Consider the following 27,992-nt stretch of genomic DNA (forward strand, 5'->3'; position numbering starts at 1 on the left):
GGCGTAGCGGAAGGGGTGTTCAGGTATTAGTCTACATTCAAAATTTAAAAAAATATGCTTTTGTACTCTCTTTATTTCGACAAACAGCGACATTCAGTAGGCCTATATAATTACGCAGACTTTACATTATGAGTGAAACAATGTGCAAAAAAACATTTTGTACAACATTCGCATGTCATGAACACATCAGTATAAAATGAACCTCGAATCTCCAATATACGCTGATATTACACGGATTTTTCAACACCCTGAAATACATTGATTAACCGATGAAAGAAAACTTCCGAAAAATATAACTGAAAGAACACATGTCGATGACTGAAAAGATTGTAAATATTTGGGAAGCTGCTGCCTGTTAGCTTTTAACACAATTAAGCACATACTTTACAACCAAAATGTACGGCTGATTCAACTGCCCTTTCCAAGAAGAGTTCCTTTAAGACCACTGATTTCCTGACTTAATGTTACTTACAGGTGCTTAAGTTAAAAAACAGAAATTTAAACAGAAAAACGATTTGTACTTGTACCTTTCAACAAAATAGTATGCAATTTCGTTTTTCATTTAGGCATCCACTCCTCTAACTAAAATAATGGTCAAAAAAAGACAAATCTGTTAAATTTAAATTAGGATGTTTAACATAAAAGGAAAAAGATCCTAGATGTCATTGAGTATGATATTTCGCTGAGCATCATACTCTCTGAACAAGCACTAACGTAGTTATTTCGATCTTCCACTAAGCCGCAATGGTTGTGGTGTACTCTAATAGCTATACAGAGTATCATCGTAGAAGTAGAAGTAGAAGACATGTCCTGAACATAATTATATAACCTGACATCTCCAATATACGGTATGCTATGACATTACACGGATTTCACGGATCCCCAGGAATACATTGACTAGTTGATGAAAGCAAGCTTCCGACAGGTCTACAGCAACCAAAGACTTTTAGGTCCTTGTTGCAACATAATCTAATAATATAATAGCATCTAACATTACACTAGTGTAAAAAATAACTGAAAGAACACCTGTTGATGAGTGACAAGATTGTAAATATATCTGGCAATCTAAGGAACTCAAGATGACATGTCGGGTAAAAAAAACACCATGCCTATCAGCCCTTAATAACAAATTAAGCGCATACTTTACAACCAAAATGTACGATTAATTCAACTAAACCTAGGACGATGTTTTTTAACAAATAAGTTACGACCATGTTCATGCATAATACTGAAACAAACAAAATCCTATTGACGTGTCCGGGAATCGGATAAATATTCGCTTGCCAACTTGAGTTTGTGAAACAAATTTTGTTCAAGCATAGCGCCCTCTATTAGGCTATGGTTACAGCAACTTAATACAAAGCCTTTTAAACTATATTGTCATTTTGCTGAAGTTTGGTGAAAGCCGGTGTGTTATGCGTGCTGAATAGTGAATAGTAAGCCTGTACTTAAGCCGACTTGGATGGTTACTGGAGCGTTATGTGATACTCACTTTAAGCAAGTCTGCCTCATTTATCGGTAGAGACTGCACAAAGTCACGACTTTCGTTGAATTGTAGTATAAACGTATCCCGTGCGACTGTGTAGTTTCAGAAAAGCAGCGAACATGCTGGTTAGCGCGGCTGCGCTGCTAGTCATGTACTCGCTGCTATTATGCCCATCAAGGGCACAGGATGATACTTTGGAGTTATGGATAGAGGGACACGAAATGCGAAAGATTTCAGGTATGGATTTGTAATATACCGGTAATTAAAGGAAATAATTTCATATTACACTACTGTATTAATAGTATTAATTAAAACATAATAGTCCAAATTGCATTAATGATTGCGTTAAAATAAGGCCTATATATAATTATATTCAGAGACATGATATAAAATATGATATGGCATATGACATGGCATGGAGGTATTATTAAATGATAGGATTAATTTGGGTTATTGTCCGGATGAATTCCAAGGTCATTAGTAACTTTATGGATTTTGAGACACTAATTTCGAAGCTCATAAACCATAAAACGTTGATAAGTAGGACTTTGAAACTATAAAGAGGTCATCCATAATATTATAGGTCTTAGACATTTATATAATATAATTATTTTCCAGAGGGTTGAATATAGGATACGAAAAGGGCTTCACTTATCAAGGTCTTCACAAAATCCAGATCTATATCACAAAACCTACCAGAATCCAAAGAAAAAAAAAGTAGGCCTAGGTCAGTCATTGGTCAACAGATTTAAGTTCGGTATAAAAGGCCTATAATCTTTTGTTGCAGGGTAGTGAATGCTGAAGTTTTCGTAGGCATAACTATTTATTTTCGGTTGTCGTCCATTGCATAAAATAACACAAAACGGCGTCCTGGTCTAATGCATGAGATGTTGATGTTTGATTGTTTTGATAAAAGGTAACTTCCTGCACTGGTTTACAGGATGGCACCTTTAACTCTGATGCTGATAGCACGATGCATTTACTGTACGATCGCTTCGTATAATGTAGTTAGGCCTAAAATAATATGTCAGTTGAGTTTGGAAGTAGATGGATGGAAGGAATATTTAGTGCATCTCCAATAGGCATATCCCTATCCAGAGATGTCCGATAGGGGGAGAGGCCAAAAGGGACCGAAAGTGGGCCGATTGAGGTAACACGACTATGGTGTCCGCGAAATTTTTGAATTCTAGACGTTCGAAAGTAACCTCTGAGGCGTTTTGGGCTATAATTTTTTTCTTATTCTTTCTTTCTTCCCCCTTTTTTTATTTTCCAAAAGAGGAGAGGGGGTAGGGGCCGATCTTCCCCCACCCCACAAAATTATTGTTGTATAATATAATGTTTGCTCATCTATTCAGCTTTTTTTTAATGAATAATAAATTTTGGCTTGTAGTCGAAAAAGCATGCGTACAATTACACCGTGAGCATCCAACTCATTAATTTTTTCGATCCAAGTCTATGTCTTAATCACAGACCCTATGTCATAATCAATTGATAGTTTTTGAGATATTTTAACAGTTAATGTAGTCTTAATGATGTATGGAGATTGAAAATTAAAGGAAATAGGCGGACACGGAAGGGGTGGGGTAGGGGGGTGCTTGGCCGGATGTTCTGTTGAGTCTACCACAGCTGATTACTTCAAATGATCCTCTCAAACGATCTCCATGTTAATTTCTAATTTAGGAAGTATGCTCGTCTGAGTTAGGCATACTACAATAATACCGACAGCGTATGTATTACTGCATCAAGCGGCAATTACTTCCGTTAAAATGTATAAAAATCAGCCCAAAACACATTTGCTATTTCCTCACTAAAATAATTATAAGACTTTCTGTTTACAGTATTAAATATCATATTTCAAATTGCACTACTAGTTAATTACTTAAAAAAAAAAGATTAGAACCAGCACAATTTTACCCAGGTTTTTGTATAATTTCAGGCTCAAAATGTTCTTATTTTATACACATTTCAAAGATAGAAAATTGTATAGCAGTACATTACTGTACTATATAGAGGGTTCAGTATTAAGCCTGTCAAACCTACAGTACTGCACATAAAGTACAGATAAGACCAAAGTAATTTTAGTACTTTTTTAAATTGGTTTTTCTATTATTAGTCATTTCACAATTTACCTCTCTCAATTTGCAATTTCAGCTTCGGTGTTCTTATAAAAAAAGTGTATCAGTTACTAGGCTTATAAGAATTACTACTGCTAGGCTGGGCAAAGCATTCCTGAGCACCCTTCGCTCTTCCTTACCAGCTTTTATTGTTCATTTATTTCTCTCCATGGGCCCCTTAAATTCTCTTTTCTAGTTCTAATGACTATCATTATTATTACAATTTTATACAATACAACGTATGCAGAATGAGGAACTTTGATGGATATTGACAAATTATAAATGCATAATTGGACCTATTATTATATTAGGCCTTATTATAATTACATTATGAGAACACCGTGAGTAATATGTTACCATGAACTATGGGCCTACAGAGAACATGGAAAAATGCTTGAAAACCACAAACGCCAGAAACTGACTATAGTACCGTATAACCTTGATTGACGTGATAGAGACAGTGTAAGTAAATGACCTTGTAATATGCGACATCTGTCAATTTAAAATATATATTTGATTGATTTTCATCCTCACTATCATTTACAGTATACGGTATTGTACCGTCACCCTGTGTGACATAATTAAATTTGAAGTTGATAAATTTTCTGACATTCCACAGATAAAGTCTGAACAAAACGATCACTTTTTTATGAGTTCTGTAATGTTGAGTCATAAGTCTATAGGCCTAAATGCTCTTGGTACGTTTATGAACAACTCGTACCGGTACTATAGTAGAACATCGGTTAGTTCCAATGTGATAATGCTTAACATTGATGACCTGAGCCTAACATACCATATTGGCCTAATATTAATATTAACATCAAATGTCTCCATATGGTAATGTTAGACTTTCCTTTTTCTTTTGATGAAATCATCATCCTCACAAACATAGACGACATGCGGCTCTCAGTTGCGATATCATACGGTAGGAGTATCAACTTGGGGGAGGGTTGTGGGTACACGATAGATAAGTGGAATGCCGCTAACGGGAAATGTCGTTATGTGGTTTTTAACTTTGGGGTGGGGATGCAAATTTTTTCTATAGATACGACTCCACGCGGCCCATTCCCTCTAGCGGCGGATTCGAACGAGACCAAATACAGATTGTGTTGGTCTACCGACTACCTATAAAATAAAGTGATGGATACAAAAGCCATAGGCCTATAAACTTTACGGTTAGTTTTCATAATAATTATAATAAATAATATTATTAATTGTATTTTTTACTTGTCGGATTCCGATAAGATTGAAAATAAATAAATAAATATAGGCCTATAAAAATAGAAAGGAATTTATCCTTTTGTGAAAGAGTAGAACTCAACATATTAGATTTAATCGATGCCTTTATAAACAGCTAATTTCTCTGAATTTTTTCAAGCATAGCCTATTTTTATGATTTTATAGGCGCAACAACGGATCTTCAACTGGTGACTAAAGGCAGATCTAGACACTTTCTTACCAGTGAATCACAGCTGACTTTACCGGAACACAAGGATTCCCTTCGGTTTAAATGGCAGGCTCCTCCAGGGGTAAGTCATCACTTAATTCCATGTATTACCTGTTAATATCATTAGGGATGTTTAATCATAACCTGTAAAATTACAAGATGTATTGCAATATAGACCTAATGATAGTCCTGAATCACAAATTAAAGACGCTCTTACGATTTAGAATAGAATCAATTTGAATGGAAAGTGAGTGCGTATACGTGATACTACACACTTCATTAACAATTAATTGCGGATGGGTGGTTATTTCGGTGCAGGTACAAGCGGCTGCATGCGGGTTCAAATCGACATGCCTAGTAATATGGCGTCAGCTCGTGGGACCAGATTCATTTGTGGCTGGTGCGACGTCCATATCGATTCCAACAGCGAACGACTTACAGTACCTGTAGTAGATTACTTACAAGTTGATTGCTCTAAAGTTACAGAAATTTAATGAGATACCGTAATCAAAACTGTCATACGCCTGTACTGATTAAAAAAAGCTATTGCGTTTTTAGACTGATCACCAACACATCCTTACAATGACTAACTCCTTAAAATGTGTTAATTCAGCCGATATCAATGCGTTAGTAACTTCGATATTATTCTAGATGGCATTGGCATCGATACAATACTGATGAAACACGAAATCTCAGCTGCCTTCCGCACAAAATTGTGTTAAGTGGAGTCCATTTCAATACAGCCTGTAAGAGTGTGTTTACTCTACCCGCCGGCCACGACCTCAATATTCTATACAACCTATGAAATCGACCTACACAGAAGTTGACAAATTGTTTCGTACAATATGTCGTATGCCAATCAAAACGGACATTCTTTTATGACTTATTCGCGTGTACACGAAACTAAGTCTCATGTATCAAGCACAAGTGGCGCATACACGAAAAGTTAAACTCAATAATAGACTAGATTACTATCTTGCGATGAAGTTATTTCTACTGATGTTATCGAGAGGAATTGATAATAAAACCATAACTTTTATTTACAGAAAATACAAAGTGCAGGGAGCGCATTTAGTCCCAGTAACCTGAGCAGATGCTTCAAGTTACGTTGCAATTTTTTTAGACATACAGAGGCAAACAGCTGATAATACTTTAATGTTTACGATTTGAGAGTGTTGAAAAGTGTATATACTATAACTAGCAATACGGTGTGTTTCTCTATTTAAGTGCAGGTTTGGGGTCAACGATAGGTTTACAATACATAGAATCTGTGCTTAGATCAAAGTTTGTCACAAGCTGTCGCGAAGAGTAAAACTATACGGTACGGTAATGTATTGAATTTTTACGACAGGTGACATCGCAACATGGTGGCATTAGGAACGTAACCTTGAATAACAATGTACTAATCATGAGATAACATCATAACATGTAGAATTTATGTTATATATCCGCCGATTTATTTTCAGACACGGCCGGAAAAGTAACATTTGGGTTCGGTATTATTTTTCGTATTATGTCACATAATTGTGTGAATATCACGTTTATAAAGAAGATAAAAGGACGAGGACAGTTAGGCTTCAGCCCCAGGGAAGAGGAGGGAATAAATCCTATCCCATATCCAGAGACGAATTTAGGAAAGGAAAAATATACTAGAAAAATATGAAAGTTAACATAACTTTTAAAAAATGAAGAAGTTTTTGATGGAATCTCTCAATATCAGACTGGATCTCCACACTCAGGAAAGACACAGGAGTTGATGACTAATGACAATGTCCTCTCCAAACTTGATACTATAGTTTCGTATGATTCAGACGGTTTATAAAGAGTAGGTCTAAATCATATAGGCCTTATACTTAGGCCTATTTATTGACCATGAAGTTATGTATTTAAGCCTGTATCAAAGCAGACAGACAGCTAATGATATATATCGGGTCTATTCCAATTAAGAAAATTAGCAAAAATATGTAGGGGTCTACCGGTACAACCAACTTAATCACGACGCTACTAACCAAGGAATAGTTTGTCCGGGATCCTAAAAAAACAAGATGTAAGGTATAAGGTCCTATGAGTTAAAATTGTAGAGCAACCTGGGTCTTATTTGTTGAAGAAAAATGCTGATCGCCAATACTGATATTTTCTTATAAAAGAAAGGTGTGTCATTAAAGATATGACAAATTCACTTGGAGCAGCTTAATACCAGAAACCAAAGCAAGAGCAAAACCAATGTTCAGCTGCGGTTGCGTACTTGCTCGCGTAGGGCCTATGTTTAAAACGTGGGCGTAAACTATACTCGAAACTACATTAACTCCGCCACTGGTTGTTTTAACCTACACCCCAGAGTAATTTACATCAAATGTCTTTTATTTTATTATTTCCTTAATGTTTTTGGATGAATTTTCATTCACGCTATCCAGAGATTAGAGTCTGATTTTTTTAAACATTATTATGTCATGTTTTAAGAGAAATTCCCGTCAGTTAGTTTCATGCCAATTGTTGCATGAAACGTAGATAAAGTGCGAATTTTACACTAATGATATCCATCCCCGACTTCAAGGTTGTGTGTACCAGCCACAGCCGTTGCGCAATTGCTTCTACAAATACAGTGCAGACGAAAGTATCCTGGCACCCTTTTGGGTAACTTTGTTGGTAAACCCAGCTGAAGGAACGAATGATGTGATAGCTCATGTTCGTGGTGGTAACCGACAGCCAACTTGGTTTATATAGTCCTCCTGCTTTGTAACATAACAATCGTTTTTGCCTGCAGCCTGATGATAAACCTTTATCAGTCGTACCGGTACCTGAAGTCACATGACCTTCGTAACATAAAAAAGAAACGATTTTTCCACACACAAACAGGAGTAACATGACTACATTTATGAAACTGACCCACATGTCTTGAAAGACACATGTCCCGAGGGGATTTTTTAAAAATAGAATTTATGTATTTTTTAATCAAGTATTTTTGACCGACGTCTGCCCACAATATTATACAGTGATGGACATGGCTAAGTTAGAAATGAATGAATTAAAGGCAAGCAATTCGTTGCTGGAAGATAATTTGATAAGTATACTGCCATTTTCTTTCTCTATGCCCTGACAAAATAAACACATTAATACTGCTCTTTAAACAGAGCAACTGTGACACTAACAGGAAATCAATCTTCCTTCACTATTTAAATTAGGCTTATCCGACATTCGATATTTCATCGGTTATTGTTAATGCGACCTTAGCATGAATGTAATGTTTCATTACACACAACATTCAATAAGCCTAATGAACACACAAATAAACACATTTGCTTGTTATAGGCATATGTTTTAATGCGTGGCATTGCGGCGAACGAACTGTTGGAACACGAGAATCGATGGCAATTAGTGCTTTTGACACATGGTATTATTCTAATCATCTATTTTCTGAATAATCACGATCCTTTGTGCTCTAAGAAAGCATTTATAAGCAACTTCATTAAAAATAATTAACAAACCCCCATCCAGATAAGATGTGACGTGACCGCCTTGATACCCTTAATATAATTACTTTATTGAGTGTTCTCGTGAGTCGGTATTATGTCTAATTCTTTGGAAGTTCTGACTCAGGTACGTGACAGTAGGCTACAATAGTTTTTAGTGAAATATTGACTGAAAAATTAACCCGATATTGAGGTTAACATTTCACTTAAGTGGAATCTCCCTAGTGAGGGTATAGTTTACCCTGAAGTCTAACATCAATACGATATTGCCGAACGAGTCATTAGTGCACCTTGGGCAGAACTACAAAGTAAAATGAAGAAGTTAAAAGTCATATTAAGCACGCCATATTGATCTTTCAGAAATTTTCTTAAACGCAAATTAGTTGCCAATGAGTTCAGAGGTGGATGACAATCGCTATGAAGGTCTAAATTCAGAGCAGTTAAAGTTTGTACTTTTCGAATGTTTAAAATGTAGGCATATTTTACTTGCTAGAAAACCAAAAGAAGATGACATAGGGCCTAGTGCATTTAATTTAACAAACGGAGAAGTTATTTTATGAACAATTCTGAGTTATTATTAATCTGGTTCAACAATTGCGTTGCTTCCACATAAAAATTTTAACATTAGCAGTACAGTACTAACAATGCCTAGCTAGCTATTGGGACAGTTGGGACAGTCCCACACAAATTTTCTAATGGGTCCACAAAGAATGGGTCCACATTTTAAAATATTGGTCCAAGTCATGCAGTTTTATGTATAAAATGAATCCACTTTTTAAATAATGGGTTCAGATTTCTGATATTTTGCCTAAAATGGATAAACTCTTTAGAAAATGGGTCCAGATTTTTAATATCTTTTTGTAAAATGAGTCCAATTTATACTTATACTTATACTTGTTTTTAATGTAATGTAATTTTATTGTTTCGATTGTCTATGTTTCTCCTTACATTGAAATAAATTGAAATAGAAAATGGGTCCACATTATTTGGATTTATGCGTAAAGTGGGTCCACCCTGATATTGTCCCGCACTGTTTAAAAAATTCTGGCTAGGGCATTGAGTACTAGCAATAATTTCTTTTTTATTAAAAGTACCAAACACGTTTCAAGGTTCCATTATTGTTGTAGGTTGTTTGAGAATTGTTCCTGCTTTTACTTTCGTTGTCTTCATGACCAGTAATGATTAAAATAAGCTGAAGGGTTACTGGGGTATTAAAGTGTTAATAAACACGAGGTATTTGTAATCGTCTTAAATGAAAACGATGATAGTAGGTCTAATACTGACTGGAGTCTTGAATGGTTTTTTTTTGTATTGTGAGTATTCAATGGCTATCTACGACGAGTTAATCACTGTTTTGTTTAATTAGGGACGCTATTCTTTTTTTTTATGGGGTCTACATTTGTTTTATCAAGTACCGTGCTGTAACATCTCAATATAAGTTAAATGCCTACTGTATTAATATAGGGAAATTGTTTATTTTATTCTCCCTTGACTGAGGTCAATGCGACCACACCCATACATTAATAAGTGCCAATGTACAGACCTACAACATTCCAAGATCATGATTCCATTGCTGTTGACGGAATAAAATGTGTAATCTTAGCCTTACAAGCTGTTCACCTTTCCAGACAAACATCCCGGGTCATGTATAAACCTATGTTGTTGTGAAAACATCATAGGCCATTACACAAAAATTGTACATGCCTGAGGCCTCGGATGGTAAGCATTGGACGGTTAGGCCCAGCGGGGAACCAACAGTCGGTTCAGTCAACATTTGTACAACTAAACAATGATATAAAATCAACAGTATTAACAAAGTGTGACTATTATAATCGATTAATGCCTACGGATATTTTATTTGATCGTTAGAGACCAAGTGGGTAGCTACCATATTATTTAGTATTTTGTACACGGTTTGTCTGGATGAAAGCTTCGGAATATAGCCTAAACTTCGGACCAGCATTGCGGTATCCAAGATTACGTTGATGTTTGAACTAACTATTATACTGCAGTCTCATTAAAATGGTATAGCTCACAATAGGCCCTAACTCTAATTACGTAGAAAATGTTTTTATTCTTGGTCCCGACTACAAAATTATGACCCTAAATTACTCTTCCGCGTTGAGATCTTGATATACGTCGCTGCCACACTGTTTCTGCGAGTAATTTTCTGCTTGCTTTTCTCCATCTAACGACTACAATAACTTAACAAAAGCGAACAGTTTACTCAATTATGCAACGTGGACAAACACCAGAATACAATATGATTGCACTCTACCGAGTAAATCGTAAGGTGTCAAGTTTATGGAATTCCAGCCCCTGGCATGTATATAATACGCAATCATAAATCGCTAGCCTGTATTTATTCCTATACCATGAACAATTTGTACATTCTAAAACTTGGCTAATCACCATTGTCTTCGAAAAAAATTGTAAAAAAGCATAATAAACTAAAACAAGTTTACAGGGTTCTGGAAAGCTTAGTGGGGTGTTTGATGCCTTTACACATGACGGCTGATGGAAAAAGGAACGATTTACTTTTGGAAAATAAGGACTTTGAAATATTTATTGTTTGTGCTTTTCTAAAATTGATCAATTTAAAGAGCATATACACCTCGCCTATAAAGAGCGGCAATACTGGACCTACACCCATTGGTCTGTACACCCGTTTGAGTTTCTTTTAAACTTCCAATAGGCTTAATATTATTATATGGATGCGGCCTTTGTTAGCCACGGAAAAATCGACGTGTATATCACCCAATAGATGATTGTACTATACGGGCTACAGGAGCTTCTATTTCAGTTCACCCAAAAGCAAAAACAGACGAAGAAGCGATGGGATTGAGCCAGAAACGAAAAATCTCAAGTTCCCACACACACAGTGACTCTGTCACAACACTAGGCAGCTTCACGTTATGGATTTTATGGATTAAACATCCACCTTCATAAGATTTTTCATCTTACTTATTTGTATAATAAACCTCATTATAGACAATGTTATACACTATATTATGGTAGGCCTAAAGGCCGACAAAGTTGACGTTATACTCTGGAATATGGGATTGAACCAGAAACCAAAAATCTGAAGTTCCCACACACAATAAAATCAATCTAGAGAATGTTTTCACTAGCACGATTCGATAACGATTTACCGTGTATACGATAAAAAAATATTTTCACAAATCAAATCAAATGACGTCATAATCATAAGAAAACAATAAAATAGTTTTAACTTGTACTACGATGACGTTATTTGATTTGATTTGTGAAAATATTTTTGTATCGTACACACGATAAATCGTTATCGAATCGTGTTATTTCAATACTCTAGAATACGGGATTGAACCAGAAACTAAAAATCCCAAGTTCCCACACACACACACAGTGACTCTGTCAACAGTAGTTAGGCAGCTTCAAATGATGGATTTTATGGATTAAACACCCACCTTTATAATATGATTTTTCATCTTAGATATTTGTATACCGGTAATAAACCCCATTAAACTATAGGGTTTGTTATACAATATATTATGGTATAGGCCGACAAAGTTGACATCATACTCTGGAATAAACGGTGCTATATCAGTATGAGGCAACTGGTTTAAAAAGTTGCAGTTTGACGACTTGTTTTCAACGAGGTCTTTCTGATGGTGAATTTAACAGTACATTGAAGGACCATCTCATGCTCTTTTCTGAAGTGTAATGCGTTCCTTAAAGCCGGGCTCTCACTGCGTTGACGACGGTCGTACGCCCGTCGCACGACGAATCCAACTCTGCTCCCTGTGACGTGAGGGATAGACGATGCAACGTCTGCTGATTGTCGGTGGCAGTCTGAACGGACCGTCATTAAAAGCGATTCGTTGCGCGCGTCGTCGCGTTCCATTCTTCATAGAATCACGTCGGCCGACAACCGTCAGGCGTAGTGAGTGCCCGGCTTAACAACGTGTATTTTAGGGCCTAATAGAGCAACGAACGACAGTGAGCTATTGTAACTTACATTTCAATAACTGACTGAAACACAGGAGAGCAAAGATGACTTGAACGGACTGTAGGTTTTTAAATACTCCCCTTCCCCCTTTAGTTAGCGCAAACAGTAGCTAACAGCAGCTTAGCTAGATGAAAATCCTAAAAAGAAAGACTAAACTAATGTAGGCTCACTAATTATGATGTAAGCACGTAGGAAAACTTTGCATCATGCCAGACAACCAAAAGTAGGCTACGTGCTTCGTAGTTCTTTCCGACTACGCTCGATTTAACTAAGCCCGAGGGAGGGGGATTTGTATGGAAGCGCACTGTCTGGTTTGCCTTCGTATGCCACATTAACTGAATCTAGAAACAAGTCTGGTTTGACCCGTGGTTAATAACCGTAAAAAAAGTGAACAGACTAGCTAGTGTAAACATTAGAAATAGGTGTTACTAGTCAGTCGCCGAGTGTGAAACGATAGTGACACTTCCGTCTTAAAACACGCATCTATTATTGATAACCACCGAAGCAAATTTGAGATATTGTTCAAATAATTGCAATCAAGTGGCGTAAGCAGAATGAGTTGATTCGATGTGATTACTTTGTAAATTCTAAAATTATACAACACAGGTCTAATATGTGGGATAACAATGACATATCAGGGAACCTAGGATTTGGATACACTTTCCTATTTCCAATGTAATTTGAATTAACTTTTACACAATAGTTCAAACAAAACATGAAAAAAGATCATTAGGAAAACAATGCCAAATCTCTACCAAAAGTAAATATTGACTTTGAGAATACATTTGGCCTATAATGCTTTAATTGCATTTCTTTATCAATATTATTGAATTTTATTTACCGTATTGCCGGGTTGATCTATATTCATTTGGTAGGTTGGTGAAAACGTACAAGAATTCCCACAAGATACAGTAGGCTGATACCATCCAAAATAATCGGTGAAAGCAATATTTTTTCAATGTTTGTACTGTACATGAACACACGAAATTATATTATTTAAAGGCCTTATCTGAGACAAGTCAGTTTTGACCCTTGATTAGTGGTTTTGTATGACTAATAAAGTGAGTTGGTGAAATAGATTTTTGTACGTTTTTGCACACACATGAGAAATTTGGTTTCCTCAAGAGTCTGCCATCTATAGACTATGAGTACTGATATCCGTAACCAAGGCATAACAGGATACAATAGCGAAGGTTCTATTGTTAAAGAAAGAACCATCCCAAATGATCGGGAAAAATGAAACAGGCCGCAGAATCATACCGTACCCGTAAGTCTATGTGTTGTGTTCTTAGCCCGAGATTTTTTCTTTGGTGCCTCTGTTTTGTATTGATAATAATTACAGTATCCAATAATTTAAATAATGACGTAATCTGTAGGCCTAGGCCTATTTGGACATTTTCCCATAGCGTTGTTAACACCGGAATTAAGGAGTGTAGGTCTATAGTGTACTTTGCCTAAATTTTGCATTAATGCACTGTATACGGTAATGCTCTGCAGGGCAAAAAACACACCCATACAACAAATTCTCGAACACCTGAAATCTGTCAAAAGAATAGGATTTCATATTGCTTTGCAGGCTATACAATTATGTCCCCCAAGGCCATGTAGGACATAAAGTGACTCAATATTAATCACATTTCACCTTAGGGATGCGAATCGCTCAGTGCCCGTTGGAGTCCTTTCGCTAAAATTTAGATGGTATTAATTGATTTTGGATGAAGAAAGTCGCAGATCATCTCAGACTTGCGTTGTCAATCAACAAATCACAATAGTAATATCCTGATGGTCAGCACTTTATGAACCACTTTCCCAACATCACCTGTTGCCTAGACCAGTATGATGTTGATCCGATAATGCGTCATACGTCGATGTTACGGAGAACCAGAAGGTCACTTACGTTAATTCTCCTTCGAATGACATACTATAGTGAATAGAATAATAATACTTTGCTAATCAATTGTCCACCGTTTAATAAACACTTAAAACGTCAACATAAATTTATCCATTTATAAGCCTACAATTAACTCCAAGGTTTTTATACACTTAGGGGACATGTTTTTCTCACGGCTCCCAATGTATTTAGATAGGCCAGGTTTACTAATTTGACAGTGAAATATAATTTCACTAAAATACAATAAAGTTTTCTCAATATATCAATATCATCAGTAGAAGGCTCTCTACAAAACAACACTTAGTAGCAGTGGACTGATTTTTTTTTTATATATATATAGGCATGTCTATTTTAATTTCTACTTCCAATTTTGGCATTATTAATTTCAATTTGCTTACTTTACAAAGTCTTGTTGACGCTTGTTTATGGAGTAGCAACACTTCAGTAAGCACGATTGCTGGTGTAGAGTGTCGAAAAGATTGATTACTAGTACTCAGTACTTAAACATAAACTTGCTTGGAGAGGTCAGTGATTTAAGTACCTGTTTATCGTACTGTGGTCGTACGCTTTTGACCCAATGAAACAATGTTACGGGTTATTAAGGGGCTCTTTTTATGTTGAGAAAACACGTTCCATCTCTCATGGCTTAGGCCTAGTAAATTTGATAGCGTCTCCCTGTGGACTGACCATGCGCGGTTCATTTACCGGATGATGAGATCCTAAATACTATTCAATCGAACACAGGTTGATGATAGGCCATAGAGCGCTGACGAACTCCTAAATTCCTTTGAATGCGCTTGTTCCAAATATTTATGTCCAGAATATTTGAAACATATCATATTGCGATATTTACAGACAATTTAATTTCTTTGATTAAAATTGTCGTTCGATGCCCTATAATTTGGAAATTCGAATGATGGGCCATAGGCTACTGTAATAGATGGAGGTGATGGGGTCACATCATGTCCTTCTGTTAAGCTGTTTCTGTTTTGGTCAGTGTTACGTTTGTTTTAAAGATGGAATAAAAAGATTACCAGCACATAGCACCTTCATTGTTGGATGAATGGTCTAGTCTATAACCTGATATAACAATCACATTATGGGTTATATTTCCGTTCACAACCATATTTGGTTCACAACCATAATCTTCCGTTCTCATTTAGCCTACACCATGAATGGCAACGGTCATAAACACCAAGGCGGAAATATTAACAACGGATGCAATGTTATCTAAAATCAATTAAATGTTTCGGCTGTTATCCTGTGGTGTGTCACGTAGGCATGGCCGCAATGGGGCTTGAGCTGGCCCACAACTCGTTAGGGACGGAAAAACAAGTCTGTAATTTTTGAAAAATTATGAGACTGTCCCTAAAGTCCATTAAATGAAACTTTCAAAAAGTTAATTTTTCGAAGCTTCGCACCTTGACCTCACCCCATTCGAAGGTTTTTGGGCGGCGCCTGTGGCCCCACCCACTTACGCTCCCATTGAACACATTCCCTCCACCCACCCTGTCGGGTAAATCCTGGTGCTATTACTGGTGTCTTTCATCACTTTTTTAAGCATGACGTCTACCTCTAAAAAGTTTGTACCGTATTCCGCATGACTATTTCGATTTTCACTCCTGCCTATAGGAACCAGAAATTTACCTACCATCTAGACCTAGATGTATTTTATTGAATGGTAGACCTATTGACGAATAATGTATTACTGTAATATATATGAGACAAATCATAATATTGTAGCCCTTTCCCAAATATTGAAAGATAGGCATGAGTGAATTACCGAAGACCATCAGTGGAACGAAGCCGGCCACCGGCCGGACGGTATCAGAATAGGATACTCAAACAAACCATGACACCCAGCTCGATTATATGTATGTCTATTACCGTTAATCGGATCATTCAATTACGTTCATCACCTCCGGTGATACTTTACATTCTCCATAATGTTTTTCTATACTTTAGAGTTAAATTAAGCGTACGTTTAATTAAGTTCTGTACCGACGACACATAAAAAGGTCTTAGTTTATAGTTACCTTATAAAAATAGGGTACTTTGTGAATTTTAGACACAGCTTTGTCTTTGGGGAAATAGATTTTCAATCTTTTTAAAGAAAACAACTGTGCAATTGAATCAGCGGGGTACAGTATATAGAAACGGAATACTGTACGGGATTGTCTCTCTCTCTCTCGTAGCAGGTCCACGTGCAACATGTTTATATGCAAAACACTCGTTAGAAGGCCCGTTATAGCCTCATCTCATTGCATTAGCACGGAGGTATAGTATAAAAATAAGCTCTAGTATTTTATTAAAGAAAATTATGCTTTATGGAATTTTTTATGATGTAAATAATCGTCATAAATATGCAGATTCCGCTGTGATTATCCTCTTGATATTTTTCCCAGAGGAATTCGGTTTCATAATCCTCTCGGATTGCTTTTTGTAGACGGCTGATTCCACCCAAGACTGACCTGGTTTACTGGTTTCATTAATCCCTACTCCAGTTTATAGACCATTAGTAAATCATCCCTACTTCAGCTTTGATCTGACAAAAATGTATCACGACCGGAATGTAACTTGAAGTTGATATCTCACTGCAGATCAACACAAAAGTAGGCCTACAACTAAGGAGAGACAAATGAAAGAGAAGATATAGGCCTATGACATTAAAAGACGTTAAGCCATGGCATAGAATTATGAAAGAAACTAGGCCTACTTGAGAAGGGATGCGTTCATCCAAACCAGGATGGATGGCATAACCCAGACATCGTTAACTCTTTGTTAATAATGTATTCCTTCCTGATGTTTGCTTACTCACCAATAAGGTGGATTGTATTATGTTATATGCCTATATATAGCAGCTAATCATTAGGCCTATTCTCAACACCCCTGTGGGAGCTAAGTAATATCAATTAATTATTCTATACTCGAGAGACTAAAAGTGAAAGCACAACAAGTAGGATTATACCCTATGTATTCAAAACTATGTCGCGGCCTATAAAATACAGTGTAAATTGATTGCATTCTAAAGAAAAAAAAATCTAATGCGCATCGAAACACCGCGACAGAAACAAATCATATTATATATAGGCCTTGGTAGTTTATAAAATTAGGTCTATATATTTTAATTTTTTTGCCGCAAAATATTTCATAACAGATTTCGATACAGATACGATGAGTGATTCAGCCACGAAGAAGTTTTAAAATCTTGTGTCATGTAATACGTCTATATTGAGGGCGCTATCATTCTCACATTCGCTGAAATTTAGCAATGCCAGGTTGCGTACTGATTCGAATGCATTGCATTGCTCATTTCTCATCAGACAAAATATCGCTGCCAGATTACATTAGCTATGCTCAAACAAATGAAACCACCAAAAAAAAAAAAAAAAAAAAAAAAAAAAAAAAAAAAAAAAAAAAAAAAAAAAAAAAAAAATAGAAAGGCCATTTGCAAGAAGGTAATCAGTTTCATCACTTGAAACTATATCCTCTATGTCCAAATTTGATTAGGATATAGACCTCTGTTAGTAATAATGGACCTTTCCTGAATATCGACCAATCTAAACAACTGACCAATCAGAACGGGGCAAGGAATACGCGCGTGTCTCACTAACACAGGTGCTGTTCCACAAGCGCACGTGTTCGCGTATGTTTTGACGCTGTCGTTTTGTATAAGAACATCTAAAGGAGCGGGGCTTAGCGGAAAGGTCTATGGCCTTTTTGAAAAAGAAACAGAATGGTGCATTAGTGAGGTTTATCCATTCATAACTACGTCACTGCAACTCATTAACCTCGTGTGCTTTTCCTTTTCTTTGCAGTAATAGGCATAGACCTATAGGCCTACATGATTTACCATGTTTCAAAAGAAAACAATAACCGAGTGACCAGTACCGGTAGCCTATTATAATGTACTTGTTGAAAGCTTGTTGAACCATCATATGAATTATAACATTGATCTGTGATTTAAATTGGAAGATTTTTGACCTCTTGAACTCGAAAGTTTCACGTTGCTTAGATACAGCATACAGAAATCTAATTACGTCCTAAATATTTTGTGATATAACGGAGGAGATGGGTTGGCGGTCATGCTAACAAGTTTCTTGCTGTTTGTTTTCAGTATAAATATTCCATCGATCAGCTGATGACCTCTGGCGACAGCGGGCTATCATCGCCATACCTCAGTATACCACACGCCGGAGAAGTTCCTCACGTTGAATCGGGTAATGCTACATAATTATTTTTCAAAAGCCTTTGGGCTGATCAAAGGGTTTGGCTAAATATGGTTATGATGTGACATCTGACAATTTCACTCTCATTATTAGCCTATATTTTTGAAATGAATACATTATGGTCAATCATGCCCATCATTATCGTTATGGACCTCATTGTCATCGTTATATCATCATCATCATCACCATCACCATCATTATCATCATCATTATCTACACCAATAGCATTATCACCATCAACCTCATTGTCATCGTATATCGTCATCATCTTCATCGTTGCCCCGGCCGTCATCATCAGCGTCGCCATTGTTATCTTCGTCACATCATCATCATCGCCACCAGCATCATGATTACGTCATTATTAAACTACAACTATTATAGATTTAATTATCGATTTTAATTGTGCCACTTCGATATTGTTGATGATTATTTCGATGTTAGGCATAACTGTGATTTTCCCCCGACTCCATAGAATTTCAGCTGTGGCTCCCCTGTGAAGATAGTGATGGTGACATGAAGTCAGTCTACATGAGCCTCATCTTTACCAACCCTGACGTCAGTCATCGTCACTTCAAACCCGTTACCATGCTCATCAATAAACGCTGCAATCTCGGTAAGACTTGGTAGGCCTACGGTGCCTATATAAGCCAACGTTGTAGTTATTTACTTTAATTAAAAGTAGTTTATTATACCGAATATGGAGGTTTTGGAATTCTCAGGCAAAGAGAACCACAGTTCCATAGGGGCCTATGTTTGATATGCAAGTCAAAATTTAACGAACAATCGGAATATGGGAGAGAGGGGACATTTTCGTAAATGTTTGCTTCATTGATGTCCGAAATGCACTCTTCCTTATTCTGACAGGTCGAACTAAAATTTTTTTATATAACTTTGATTTATTTGTGTTATTTTCATTATATTTTATTTACATCTTCTCGGATAACCATAGGCATATATTGCAACGCATGGGAATGAAGATATAGGGAGGGCGGATTAGATTTGTATATTTTGCATGCCCACATTTAGCCAGCACCTCGGTTGCATTTTTCACTCCGGCTTCTCGTTAACTCCTAAAAATAAGCTCAATCGTTTATTATTCCGGTACACTTGGAGGATTATCTTCAATTATGGGTTTTACAACAAATGGAACGAAGCCAATTCGAATGTTCGTTGTCATCATCATTCACGATTGTGGCGACGAACGTGTGCGTCAAAATAAGAGTAATTTACAACACAATTCACGCTTAGTTTGAAGCGTGACGGTGCGCTCTTCACGGGCTAAATCGTTCTCCTTGCATTCCCACGAAGTGTACAACAACTTATTTGGCGCCAATAATATATACTTTATCCTATAAAGGCATTATATATATCAAACAGAAAACCAAAGCAAAGCGGACAGTGAGAAAGTAACAGAATGACAACAGTTTTTGCTGCACAGTGAATGGCAAATAATCCTGCAGTGACCATCATTATAAATCTAATGAACAGACAATGACCATTGAACAATAATGAGAAACTAAACCAGTAACCTAAATTAGTAACCTAAACCAGTACCCTAAACCAGTAACCTAAAACTAACCAGGGCAGTAAACCATCAGTATCACAATACCACTGAATAGTTTACCGTTAATTTAAGGTGCCAGCGCATTATTCACAGCGTGCCATAGTGGTGTGGAAATCTACCTCTCATTGGCAAAACTTATTTCAACAAATCTGAAAGAGGTGTGTCTTTAAAAAAGCACACTTGAAAGATGTAACGGTTTCGCAGGACCTAATGTCGCCTTGTAGTTTGTTCCACAGCTGTGTAAAACCTATTGTAGGTTTGCGATTTCTATCATATGAATTTTCAAGTAATTATTGAATTTTGTGCTCGCTTTAGGCCAAATCTTTATTTGAGTTTGAGGGTCTTTATCTCAGACTTGAATCATATTTTACACGATGTGTGTACTTAACGGAGAAGTGCCGTAAGAGTCGTAAAATAGAGGTTACGGCGTATAGTAAAATACTGTAACGATATTATATCAGTTTGGGCCTTATCTTCTTAATAATGTACTGGTGTCTATACATGCATGGAGGAAATATTCCACCATGATACATGTAACACCTGAAGACTAATTAGCAGGCCTATAATCCTATTAGGACTGGATTGAGTCTTTGCGATACAAGAAATGGAAAAGTGCCGTCAGCTGCACCAGCGCAGTTTGCCTTCTAAAATCCCTGGTCGCTCGTAAAACGTCTCTAGTTACCTGCGAGTTGAAATGCAAGTTCAACTTTGTCCTGGTGATTAGATAGAAATAATTGCCCTTCTTTTTTCTCTTTTTTTTTTTTTATTACAGAATAATTTATAATATTACAAGGACAACAACAATATTTTTGGCCTAGGCATTGTATCGATGACATTACATAAATCAAATAAATGGAATGAAAAAAAAAAAAAATCGGTGTCGAGGTTCCTCTACGTGACGCACAGATCATGTATGATTATAGTTGACATAAAAAAATATAATAATAATTGTATCTACCAATTGTTGACAAGGTTGTACCTCGTTGTCATATTAACTGTCACACGCGTGGCAGACTTTCTCGAATGGAAGCTATTTTCGTACAGGCCTATTGTAAATGCTTTGGCCAACCGTCGTTTTTCTTTTTCCAACTGGTATCAAGTGAATATGTTTGGGCTTACATTAAGAATCCAACCTCTACAGTATGTTATTTGCAATTTTAGAAGTTTTCAAAATCACTGGCTAAATGAGACAAATTTTAATATTAAGACTAATGCCTATAATAATGCTATTTAATTTCACTGTAGATATAACTATTAGACCTATTAAATTGGTCTCATGACTCAGATGTTAGTGAGTTAGAGCAACCGAAATGTAATCGACAGGGACAATTATGCCTAAGTTTTTCCTCTAAAGCACCATATATCATCATAATTAAGATTATCTTCCGATCTGTATTGTATTAAAATCTGACATAAAATAAATTTACCTTAAAATTGTACAGTTTTGCAAATTAAAACATTATGATATTGTATAAAGGCATATAAAGCACGTTTTCATACTTATTTCATTATTAAATTTGTTATTGTATACGTCATGCCGCCTAAACGATTAAGCAGACTATGTAGAGTACGGTTCCCTTTAAAGACACCTCAAAAATACTTTGTCGTTCCGACTCTCTTTCGTTTGCTTCCAAATGGAATTTAAAGTGTATGCTATTCATTATACAGAAGCATAAAACAATGAACTTGGTTTGTGACGCAAGAGACAAACTCGAGAGCCAGAACAAGCGGTGTTTAGGCCAAGAAAGTACACGCAGTTAAACGCCGACCTCTCATCTCCTAGGAGAGATGCCTGCATCTATTTTAGGATGAATTATGCGTTTTATATCATTAATTTAATTTAATATGTACTGTAGACTTGCGGTATTTTATGGTTTTTACTTCAGTGGTTTAGGTTATTTGAGTACGGTATACATCGTTGTAATAGGCCCCTATGTGTATTGCTATTCATTAAATTTGGAAATATATTAATTAGATCTAAGTGAGATTTATTGAATTAAAATGTAATGGATATGGAATATTATTTGTGTCGTCATGTGTTTGTAGGCACGGCTATACCATGCAGACATACTTGCGAAAATGGAGGATCTTGTGGGAAGTACGGTGTATGTGAGTGCAGCGAAGGGTATTATGGACCAGCGTGTAAACAAGGTACGTTCTTAGCTAACAATTGTGCATTATAATAACGTTACAGTTTCACCACTGTATTCAAAGTGTGTTTTTGCAAAACCAGATACATGTTTATAACGTATTTTCTGACTATAAATAATGTTATGTTACAACGTAGTGTTAACGTAATATTCTCTGACATATATCCTAATCACAACGTTCGGGAATATAGACCTCCAGCTCCTAAATTCTGCATTGCTTATGAAAAGCCTATCTGTTTTGTTTACGGTAGAAAACAAAAATAATTGATAACAACAACAGTAAAAAATATCTTGAATACTAGCTTTGGTCACTCAGATGCTATAATTCAGTGACGGAGGAATTCGAAATAGAGGTACCCCGGGAGAGACATTTACAGGACGGAGAGTCCAGACCACCTCAGCTCCAACACAGTTAGGGCTGAGGTACAAAATGTTAGGGCCATGGTATCTCTGATTGCCAAGAATGGAATAGTACTCTGAGGGGTAAGGGGGGGGGGAAATGAATCCTCCCAATTGTAATTGGTGCTTTTCGCCTAATTAGTTAGGCTGGTATATATGACTTCCTAATTCTCACGGTTTAGGGATTTTGATTACCGATCTATGAAACTGTGCCAAATCTCCAGCTAATGATTGTATCATCCTTTCAATTTGTATGTGTTTTTCATTGTAAGTTAATAAATAACATTCATCTTTGAGCAAATCCTTGTTTTGGGATTTGGTGATAATGGATAATAACTGCATCGTTAACTTCTAAGATAGGCCTAAAAAGTAGGATGAAAGTTGGGGAATGTTTGAACATACGGAATTTAGTTAGGATTTAATTTAATCAACACATGTAATTGATTGATTCCTAAATTGAGTTTACTTTTTTTTTTCTGTACTCTTCCAGTTCTCTGTGTGCCTCATTGTTATAATAGTGGAACTTGTATCAAACCAGGGGTCTGCGCATGCGCTGAAGGATTCAGCGGGAAAATATGTGAGAAAGGTGAGTTATAGACAAATACACACTACATGAGCTCATTATACATCGTTAAAATGTGAAAAAAAATGCTCAAAGACACAACGAGAAGAAAACTTACATGAAAGCATAAAAAATATAGTCCTGTAGGCCTTACGAATCGTACATCTGAATACATGTGAAAACATAATCTAACAAATCACATCCACTAATGGGACCAGACGGTCGATGCATTTGGAAGTTAACATCTATATAGAAAGTGGACCGTTTAATTCGGATAATTCCTATTTATAATTTATTAGAATTCATTTGGAAATAGGTCGCCTTTAATAACTACGGTACTTTCGAAGTCAAAGGACATAACACAATGTCATGTTTAAAAACCTTACGGTATATAGTCTAGACAAGATAGCGTCTTCGGTACTTCATTTGATCTACTAAATATACTCTATAGTATAATAAGGTCCACAGCTGCAGCTACCGGTAGACCTATACTAATATAAACTTAAATCTTTGTATAGGCCTGTGTATTATCAATTAACGAAAAGGAAGGACGCCTGTTTGGGCCTGAATTATGTCGTTTGTTTACGTGTGAATGAGACCTAACACATGGCCCAGGAAAAGTATTTCTTGACGATGAGCGACCCGTAAGAAATAAATTTTATCGACTCAAGCTTGAGAGCGTTTCCTTGTTACTGATAATTCGATAAGATATGATACAATGTTTCACTGTCTGTATGATCCATTCCATATTAGTCAAATTAGTATCAAGATAGTTAATTGGTTCCCACGCGGAAATAAATGAAATTATTTATTTTATTATTTACAAGACTTACCGGTATACCAGTACGCCTATGTGTTTAAGGTGCCGTATTTTATTTAGAACATAAATATTTATTTAAATAAAATGAACACTAATGAAAGATATTATCGAAGCGGCGGACATCTCTTACCCCAAAAGAAGAAAAAAAAATGGTAAGACGGCTTAATACGCGGTTTGAAGTCTGAAGTTTTCGAGGAAAACGCTAACGACTTAGGCCTAAACCAAAATACCATTCAGATGTGTCAGAGCCGATACATCACAACATGTCGGATTTAAATGATTCAACTGAAATTATCTATAATGATTGATGATGAACCAATAACATTTGCCTCTGGGTTATGTTACTTAGTTAATGCTCTGTTGTAGTTCATGTATGTCTGATAGTTGATTGATGTAAGTAGGCCCTACATTCTCGATGAAATATTATACCTCGAGTTACGTGGGGGAACGTTGCTAATGGCACCGCAAAGAACAATTTTACGAACATGAAGAGACTTAGTGACTCCTAACACGCAATGATATGCACCACATTGTATCGAACCTTGTAGGGGTGAATGGAACAAACATTGTGTCATTTATCAGTAGGGGTTAAATGTTTAATAGGTTGTACTTGGACTACCACAGTATGCTGCGTTGCATCCATTAGTGTGTTGCGTGCGATCTTTGTGCACACGTTGGGGCGTTTGCGTATATGAATTTCTACATGTAAATGAAGATGAGGTAAAAACTATCTGTAAAGCTATAAATAATCGAATAATTACGTTAGCTTAAAACCTGGCTCGTTTTACAGTTCAATCCAATGACAAATTTGCTTTGATAACATTTGAGTAATAGAAAGGTCAAGAGAGTTTGTGTGAGTGAAAATATAGGCTATGGCTAAAAATAGTCAAACATGGAACAATAAGAACATGATCTTGCTTCAGCCCCATGTTTTCTTTCGCTCGTCAAAAGGTGAGGGGGGGTCAACGAATTGCAAACGGTAGCCAATTCTTTATTATTTCGTGTAAAAACAAGGTGGTGTTCAATACATGGTATAGGGCCTATCTAAACACTACCGTTAGTATGTTTAGGGTTGAAGTGTGTTATACTAATAATACTAATATTTTAATCACAATTATGTTGTGCTTACAAAATAGTTCAATCGTTTTATCAAGTTCAGTGTCACGAAAAAGATTAATATGATTTTTGTATGTTTTAAAAGGACTACTTTATTTCAAGATTTCTTAGCATCATAGGCTCAATTACTATAACTCATTGTCTTTCAGCTTCTTGTAAGAAAAACTGTAGCAACCATGGTCGCTGTATAGGACCAGACAAATGCGTATGCCATAAACAGTGGACAGGAAAATATTGCCAAAAACGTAAGTAATATCTCTCATGATATGTCGATAAGATAAACAATGACTTCAGTATGTTACACATTTCAATTTGAAAATGGGTTTAAGTGACATCATTCAATAAACTTTGATCCTGGAGTGTGAACATTTTGACATATAACAAATCACGTTCTGCAGTGATTTGCACGGTTCAAAAGTATTCCGTGATATTCGTCTAATCGTTTGGCCCAATATGGCTGTTTATATTTGTAATATTTGACACCGTATTATTGTTAAGGAAGTAGGTTATCGTAAACTCTACTCAATATTGCACTTTGTTTATAATAAAACTGGAAAAACAACAGTATTTCAAACGTTCGTGAAAGTTATTTATCGATTTGTTGGTACAAAGTTACAAAGTAAGTCTTATACACAACTTAATATACGATATAAACACATGTTAAAATTACATTTTCCAATGTATAGTTATGCATAAAAGAAGTTAATCTTGCACCCACTATTGTTTTTTTTTTTCAGGATTAACAAGTGAGGTTTATGCAAAGTTCTACAAAATGACTCGAGCAAAAAGAAAATCTACGAAAACAGCGAAGACAGCCGTTGAAAATAAATGAATTATGATTTTGGAAACTATGACTGTAGGCCTACCATCAGACAATTGTAGTGTCTGTCGCGTGATGTAACTATGGAAACAACTAACCGGTTCTCGAGAGACTAAACATTTGGATTGAATTTTGTTATAATCCTATCACGGACTCTTAGATTTAGTAACCAACGACGTCATCTTTCAGAATATTTTTGTTTAAACTGGTGTCTGAATATAATATTTTAAAATAAATAAGTTTAAAGCATTTCTACGTAAGACGGGCATAGTATTGCGCCAATAGACGATCTGTGAGCCGGTCGCCGTCTGCTGACTTCCAGACTGAGCGAAGCGTCATTAAAAAAAAAATCGATCCGTTGCGCACGAATCGTCGCGTTGCGTTCTCTATGTGATTGCGTCGGATGACGACCGTCGGCGCAATATGCGCATCTTTGAAGCATTGAGGACATGAGCATGCCTACACAGATAAGCAGCATCTAGAGTATGAATTGGCAATGCAATTTTAAATTTAGTTTGTTTCACATGAGCATGCTACAGACGCAAACGCGACGCACGTTTGTTACGCGTTAAATATCAAGTGGTTCGTACTGGATGCGTTCCGTTTCACGCGTTTATGTCAAAAACATGTCCATGTGGAACCAGCTTTAAAACATAATGTATGGAGCAGTTTGTAATAAATGCGTTATGATACACACTGGTACGGTACCATGACGCATTTCGGCAGAGGAGAGATACTGTATGTTTTAGCAGGCCTACAGATACTATCATAATAATTCGTGTTGTAACCGTACTATTTTTTTAATGTATTTGTTTATATTGTATTAGATGATTAATAAAATAATTGTATTTGATGAATACTGAATGACAGAGAACTCTTTTAAAATTAATATTTCTGCATAATAACTTAGTTGTTCTTCACTTTAACAGAACTTTGTGTATGGTGAGTTTATTCATAATTCAAAAGATCGTCATTCGAAAAAAAAAACACCAGTACTAATAGAGTAACTGAGAAAATATAATTGTTGAAATAAGAAAACTATTTATTCATTTCTAAACTGTTATTGTCTACAGTGAATGCATTATACTAGCCTAATCTTTGTCGATTAAATCACGATGTGAACTTTTCGTGGATATGTGTTAGGCCAGAAGTGTTGAGAAATGGACGCACGGAGGTGTGCGCGGGTCATAATCACTACACCGGGCGCATTGAATCAAGGGTTTGAAATCCACGACAATGTTGTATATACGTGTGTATCTATATGTATGTATTAGCTGGTAAAGGATACTTTGTTGTCAAAAGTGTCTGAGCAAAATGATCTTTTATTTTGGTCGGAGGTGTATGTCAGCATGAATGAACAGTTATTCACTGGGCCTACCCGGTAAACTGGTTAATTCCAATTATAAGTAAAATTAGCAGTTAAATCATTTTCTAGTTTTTCTTTTCTTATTTCTGAAATAAAATAGAATTGATTGATAGCTAACTCGCAATTACGAAGGTAAAATCTAACCAGTTTTATACGAAGAGGTCTAGTATATATACGGTACTTTTTTGTGTACGTGTAGATCTCTTGACAGGAAGGTCTGAGTGCTATGATAGTTTTTCATCTCAAAATGTTTAGATATCTATTGATCTAGCCTTACGAATTTATAACATTATTTTTATCAAATTGAATCCTATCACAGTGTGTGGTTTATCAAGAAGATATCGTTTGAAACCATTAAAATGTTTGAAAATTATTTCGTTATAACTGACCCGTTTGTTTCATTAGTTATTCACAAAGCGTACATTTTGCGTGGTTGCAACACATCTGAATATACAATCCATCACTTCACAAAAGCCTATTTACAAAGGTGCAATGCACTACATACAGCCAACGTTAAAGTACATTATGCCATTTATTAATCTATTCCATACGGTTATGAATTTTAGGCCC

At 36.1% G+C, this 27,992-nt stretch overlaps 1 protein-coding gene across 1 annotated transcript; it reads left to right on the forward strand.

Annotated features, from left to right (window-relative positions):
* Window positions 1-1,393: 1,393 nt before the first annotated feature.
* Window positions 1,394-27,795, forward strand: LOC117119341 (wnt inhibitory factor 1-like). Its single transcript, XM_033264128.1, has 8 exons — window positions 1,394-1,723; window positions 5,005-5,129; window positions 18,514-18,616; window positions 19,098-19,238; window positions 22,236-22,340; window positions 23,229-23,324; window positions 25,386-25,481; window positions 25,974-27,795. The coding sequence occupies exons 1-8, from the start codon at window positions 1,606-1,608 to the stop codon at window positions 26,066-26,068; spliced, it is 879 nt and encodes a 292-aa protein (XP_033120019.1). The 5' UTR covers window positions 1,394-1,605; the 3' UTR covers window positions 26,069-27,795.
* Window positions 27,796-27,992: the final 197 nt, after the last annotated feature.

The sequence above is a fragment of the Anneissia japonica genome, unplaced genomic scaffold (assembly GCF_011630105.1).
Source record: "Anneissia japonica isolate Jap-2015-1 unplaced genomic scaffold, ASM1163010v1 scaffold287806_len661372_cov189, whole genome shotgun sequence".
NCBI classification, from domain to species: Eukaryota; Metazoa; Echinodermata; class Crinoidea; order Comatulida; family Comatulidae; genus Anneissia; species Anneissia japonica.

What these genes read in the sequence shown, in the direction of transcription:
- LOC117119341 (XM_033264128.1), top strand. Translation starts at nt 1,606, where the DNA reads ATGCTGGTTAGCGCGGCTGCGCTGCTAGTCATGTACTCGCTGCTATTA. An exon ending in CGAAATGCGAAAGATTTCAG is followed by an intron (nt 1,724 to 5,004) that starts GTATGGATTTGT and finishes ATGATTTTATAG; the next exon opens with GCGCAACAACGGATCTTCAA. An exon ending in AGTTCCTCACGTTGAATCGG is followed by an intron (nt 18,617 to 19,097) that starts GTAATGCTACAT and finishes CCGACTCCATAG; the next exon opens with AATTTCAGCTGTGGCTCCCC.